Genomic DNA, 5,966 nt, shown 5'->3' with positions numbered 1-5,966 from the left:
CGCCCGCAGGTCCGGCCGCGCCGAGGCGACAGCAGCGGAGCCCGGGGGAGGGCAGCCCCGACGGCGCGCGGGGCCCCAGCCATGACCTTCGGGCGCAGCGGGGCGGCCTCGGTGGTGCTGAACGTGGGCGGCGCCCGGTACTCGCTGTCCCGGGAGCTGCTGAAGGACTTCCCGCTGCGCCGCGTGAGCCGGCTGCACGGCTGCCGCTCGGAGCGCGACGTGCTGGAGGTGTGCGACGACTACGACCGCGAGCGCAACGAGTACTTCTTCGACCGGCACTCGGAGGCCTTCGGCTTCATCCTGCTCTACGTGCGCGGCCACGGCAAGCTGCGCTTCGCGCCGCGGATGTGCGAGCTCTCCTTCTATAACGAGATGATCTACTGGGGCCTGGAGGGCGCTCATCTCGAGTACTGCTGCCAGCGCCGCCTCGACGACCGCATGTCCGACACCTACACCTTCTACTCGGCCGACGAGCCCGGGCCGCGGGCGCGCGACGGGGCGAGACCCGCGGGGCCCGAGGCGGCGCCCTCCCGCCGCTGGCTGGAGCGCATGCGGCGGACCTTCGAGGAGCCCACGTCGTCGCTGGCCGCGCAGATCCTGGCCAGCGTGTCGGTGGTGTTCGTGATCGTGTCCATGGTGGTGCTGTGCGCCAGCACGCTGCCCGACTGGCGCACGGCGGCCGCGGACAATCGCAGCCTGGATGACCGGAGCAGGTACTCCGCCGTCCCTGGGAGGGAGCCCTCCGGGTAGGACGCAACGCTTCTCTGCTCGTGTGTCCGTCCCGTTCGTCAGTGCGTGCGTCCCGTCTCCGTCCTGTCTGCTGCCGAGGAGGGGGCGCTGGCCCCCACTCGCGCCCCTGGGTATTCCCACCCCTTAGATAGGCGTCCCGAGGGAGCATCCCCAAGTCAGGGGAGGGGCGCCTGGAGTAACACGCACAGCCCTTCCCCATCCTTGTGGTTCACTTCTGAACTAGTTAAAGCTGCTAATTAGGGTTCTTTAACTTTCCGTTAGTATGCAAGCATTTAACCTCAGTTGAGACCAGTTTGACAGATGTTTGGGTAGATGAAGTCCACTGCCCACTGCCCATACATTCTGTACGCTCTGCCCCCGGCATAGTGTCTGTTGTGATGGATTCTTGTGTAAAGGAGGCTTGCTTTTTTTTTTTTTTTTCCAGACAGGGTCTCGCGGTATCTTGCAGGCTGATATTGAACATAGTCCAGGCTGGCCTCGAACTTGTGGCGATTATCCTGCCTCATTTTCCCTACTGCTGAGGTCACTGGCGTGCTCCACCATGCCTGGCAAGAGGAGGCTAATTTAACGCTAGACTCTAGATAATAGATGCCCGTTCCCTTTTCTCCCTTCTTTTCCCTCCCAAAAGGTTAGCAAAGCCCTTGTTCACCCAGCTGATACCAGAAATCCACACTGTGCTGGTGGTAGTGTTGCCTGGGGAGAAGAGAGTGAAAGTTATCCTAAATCCAGCCACAGAATTTGGGCAGTTTCTTTTTTCTTTCCTCTTTACTAGGATAGGAGAAAAATACCCCAATCTTCCTAAGATCATGGTTACCTCTTAATGGTGATAACACGTCTCTGTTTTTAGTACCAGTGAGTTTATTTTGCATATTTGGTGGGAGGAATAAGCAGACTAAAGTTGGACTTCAAAGGAGACAGCCATTTTGGGCACAGAAACCAAACTGTATTCTGTTTTTACCTTTGTTTGGTCACTGTTTTAAGATTTCTCCTTCATTCACTTTCTATTTTACTTTTTTTCCTCCATTCAGTTTTTAAATTCAAGGTTGTGCCCTGTAATTTTTCTTGGTGGGCCTAGGTATGTTAGGATTGGTCCTGTTTCTTGATATTGTAATGCCTTCTACATAATTTTCTTCTGTGTGGAGAGTCAAGGTTTCTCTCTACAAATCTAAGAAGTAAATACGGCTGTCTAGGATTGCAGAATATTGCTGATGTGCCATCTTGACATGAAATCCAAGATACGTGCTTTGAGATGAAATAAATCAGGAAACTCATTTTGTTCACCGTATTAGGTTCTGTTTTCAATGGGAGATAAGAATTGCTGGGTACTCCAACAATTCAGTGAAATTAACGTATGATACCTAAATATATGAGTGCCCTTGATTTTTATTTCTTAAGAGGGTCACTGGAAAATAAGCCATAAGTGCCTGACCTTGAAATGATTCACTAGTATTTCTAGAACAGTAAGGAGGTTAGTGAGGGTTTGATCTTAGCAAAGGGAACAGAAGAATTCAGTTACTAGAACAGTTATTAAGGGAGTGGGCCCAACCAGTACATAAGCCAAGAGTTGAGATGCATGAATACTAATTTTTTGAGGAAGGGAGGGAGTTTTGAGAGAAGTGGAAGGCAGCCTGGAAATCATTAATGTAAAACATTGGGAAAGAAATGAGAGAGATGAATAATAATTTCAGGCAGAGAGAAACAGAAAGGGGAGGAGGCAGGGATGGGCAGGAGGGCGCCAGCAGAGGAAGGCTGAGAGTCACTCTGTTTGTGTGTCTGTGTTTCATGTATGTGTATAATTATTCAAGTCAGAACTGTTTCCTGGATACCCAGATATTTCAGGCAAATGTGCATGTTTCTTAGCTTAATGGCCCAGTTTTAAGCTTCCCCTTATGAGGGCAGGTATGCAAAAGCCTACGGTCTGTAGTCCCAAGAGGAGCAGTCAAGGCTGGGCAGGCTGCGGAGGCCTGAGCCCTTCTCTTACCTTCTTCAACAGAGATGTAATCTCTCCAGCCCCACCTACTTGGCTTTTGTTTCTTTTTTTTCTTTATTTTTATTACTTTATTTTTTGTGGTGCTGGGGATCAAACCCAGGTCTTGCAAAGGCCAGGCAAACGCCGTACTGTTTTTTGTGTGTCTTTGAGACAGAGTCTCGACGCAATTCAGGCTGGTATTGCACTCACTTTGTAGCCCAGGCTGGTTGCGAACTTGTAATGATCCTCCTGCTTCAGCCTCCTGAGTGCTGGGATTACAAGCTTGTGCCACCAAGCCTGGCACAAGTGCTGTACTGCTGAGCTGCATCTTCAACCTGACATTAGTCCTTATAAAGCATCCCTCTGATTTTTTTTGCCATCACTGGAAGGTTGCAGAGGTTGTTCACTGCTCAACACTGGCAAGTGCTGTCTTTTGTACAGTCTGGTATATGCAGCCTGCACAACTGTGTATGCCACACCTGGAACAAGAAAGACTTTTCTAGGTGAAAAGAACAGGATGGGCATGGGCATTGAAGTCAGCATGAAACACCTATGTTTGTTTAGGTGGCAGGCAGCCACTGATGGGGCGGGAGGTGAGAAAGCAAATGTGAAGGGAAATAATTGGATTTGGTGGGCAGTGCCCCAGCGTGGGTGCACGGGTTTTGCATATAGAGTAATGAATAGGGTGTGTGCCGGGAATCAGAGAAGATCAGAATCGAAGATCAGAAACCTTGCAGAGGAATTTGGGGGTCTTTGCTGAGGAAGGCCCCAGCGCCTGGGCTGTTCTGTGGCCCAGAGAATGGAGGCTAGATGGGGGCGCCCCGGGGCCTACTGGGAAGATCAGCTTTTCAGGGCTGTAGAAGGGACAGGTCTTGGGAGGTGATGAAGCCACCTCCACAGGCTGGGAGGGGCCCTGGTCCCTGCCACCCACGGCTCCCTTTGTCCAGGTTGGCCTGCTCACTTGATCCGGAGCCAGCCCAGTGTGCCAGGCTGCAGCCTCCAGCCCACTGACATCAGTCTTTCGCCAAACCCAACTGGGTTCTGTTTCTCTTCTGAGGCCTTTATTCTCCCGGTATAAATGGGGTGCCTACTCCCGAGCTTGCTGAGGGCCTGCTGGTTTGTTCTGCTGCTTCGGCATCCCTAAAACTCTTCTCAGCGTGATGGTCAATGTCACATGTAAACATGCCTTAACTGCTAGGCCACATTAACTGAAAAGCCCTTGAGGGCAGGTGAATTCCTACACTGCTTATTTTCCCAGCATCCTTGAGAAAAAATATTACTCTGGCATAATACATGGGTTTTTTTTAATGTGTATTTTTTATATTACATTTCAAAACCTACTCTCTCAGAAATGTCCTCTACCGCATAGTCTGCGGAGCTGTTGGTGGTGAGGTCCGAGCTTCTGGTCCCAGAACCCTTGGTTGGAGGACGTGAGAGCCTGTGTGAGAGTAAATAAGTCTGTTATAGCAAGAAACCTTTTTTTTTTTTTTTTTTTTTGGCGGAACCAGGGATTGAACTCAGGCCCTTGTGCTTGCCAGGCAAGCACTTATTCTACTGAGCTAGCTCCCTGGCTCAAGAAACCATTATTTTCAGGGCGGGGGAGATGGTTCAGTGGAATAATCACTTCTCTGGCAAGCGCAAGGGCCTGAGTTCAATCCCTGGTTCTGCAAAAAAAACGAAAATATTATTTTCAAGTACTGTACTTACTTTATAAAAGGAATAAAGTGTGTGGCTTCTTTTTGTTAATCTCTGAAAATCTGAGATTCGGAAGAAGTGTTACAGGCATGTACCACCATGCCTGGCTCTTGAGATAGCTTTAAAATAAGTAATTTAAAAACTTTTGTATGAGGTTGGGTCTTTTAAATGAATTTGTTTTCACATTCATACAGAGAATAGTGCAAAATCCAAAGGCTACAAAAATAAGCCTTCCTCCATTCCCCAGCCTTTTCCCTGGATGTAACCAAAGTTGCTGGTAGATTATGTGCCATTTCAGAGGCATTTCAGGTCCTTACAAGCGTGTTGTATATATTTATTATAGACTGATGCACACTGTCTTGAAACTTGTTTTGTTTGTGTTTTTGAGATGGTCTCACTATGCAGTTCAGGCTGGTCTTGAGCTCACTTTGTAGCCTGGGCTGGTTTCAAACTCTCAACAATGATCCTTATGCCTCAGCCTCCCAAGTGCTGGGCTTACAGGCATGTGTCACCACACCCTGCAAGATGTGCTTTTTTAACTAACCCACATGTCCTAGAAGTCATTTCATGTGTATCTCTAAAGAGCCAGCGGCTGGGGAGATGGCTCAGTGGATAAGTGCTTCCCTGGCAAGCACAAGGGCCTGAGTTCAATCCCCAGTTCCGCCAAAAAAAAAAAAAAAAAAAAAAAAAAAAAAAAGACAAAATCTAGAGAGCTGTCAGTTCTTTTAGCAGCTGCATAGTATTCCATTGGCTAGTTAGTTGACTCATAATTGTTGGGCATTTATATTGTTTCTTGTCTGTAGAAAATGCTGTACTTAGTATGCTTGTACACATCACTTTGTGCGGGTATATCCATCGGGTACCTTCCTGAAAAATCACTAGGTCCCAGAACATGTACCCTTGTAATTTCTATAGATAATTCCAAACTGCATGCTGAAAAGACGATGGATTATATTTCCACCCACAATGTACAAAAGAGCATCTCCTCCACCCCCCTTTTTAGGCAGTGCCAGGAATCAAACGCAGGGATGTGACACCCCACAGGCAAGCATTGTGCTGCCGGACTGCATCTCTCGCCCATGCACACGGTATCACCTCGTAATTCGCCAAGTATGTGATCATTACTGTGCTGAAAGGTTAAAAAGACACTTAGTATTTTTTATTCCTTTGGTTTTGCTTTGCTTTTTTTTCTTTTTCTTTTTTTTTTTTTTGGTTTGTGTTGGTTTTGCTTTATTTTGAATAAGATTATACATCTTTACATATATTGAGAAATTACTCTCTCTTTTTTTTTTTTTTTTTTTTTTTTTGGTGGTGATTGGAACAAGAGGTCTTTGGACTGAGTTGCGTCCCCAGCCCTTTTTAATTCTAGGGACAGGGTGTTGATAAGTTGCCCATGCTGGGCTCAGACTTGTTATCCTCCTGCCCCAGCTTCCCAGAGTGCTGGGGATATAGGCCTGGTCATTTTAATTTGAAGATTAAAAAGAAATTAATAGGGGTTGGTGAGATGGCTCAGTGGTCTAAAGCACCTACTTAGAACAAGCTAAGCTAAGCA

At 48.1% G+C, this 5,966-nt stretch overlaps 1 protein-coding gene across 2 annotated transcripts in view; it reads left to right on the top strand.

The window, feature by feature from the left end:
* The first annotated feature begins 30 nt into the window (after positions 1 to 30).
* Positions 31 to 5,966, top strand: part of Kcng3 (potassium voltage-gated channel modifier subfamily G member 3) — a 60,050-nt gene continuing 54,114 nt past the window's right edge. The window contains exon 1 of one of the 2 annotated variants that reach the window (XM_004627654.1): positions 31 to 746. In XM_004627654.1, the coding sequence (XP_004627711.1) occupies positions 82 to 746 (665 nt within the window). In that variant the 5' untranslated portion in view covers positions 31 to 81. The remainder of the gene's footprint in view (positions 747 to 5,966) is intronic. The other variant, XM_004627655.1, reaches the window with a different exon arrangement.

The sequence above is a fragment of the Octodon degus genome, unplaced genomic scaffold, assembly GCF_000260255.1.
Source record: "Octodon degus isolate 3935 unplaced genomic scaffold, OctDeg1.0 scaffold00020, whole genome shotgun sequence".
In the NCBI taxonomy this organism is placed as follows: domain Eukaryota; kingdom Metazoa; phylum Chordata; class Mammalia; order Rodentia; family Octodontidae; genus Octodon; species Octodon degus.
Note: the sequence above shows the minus strand (reverse complement) of the source record. Positions and strands in the feature narration are given on the sequence as shown.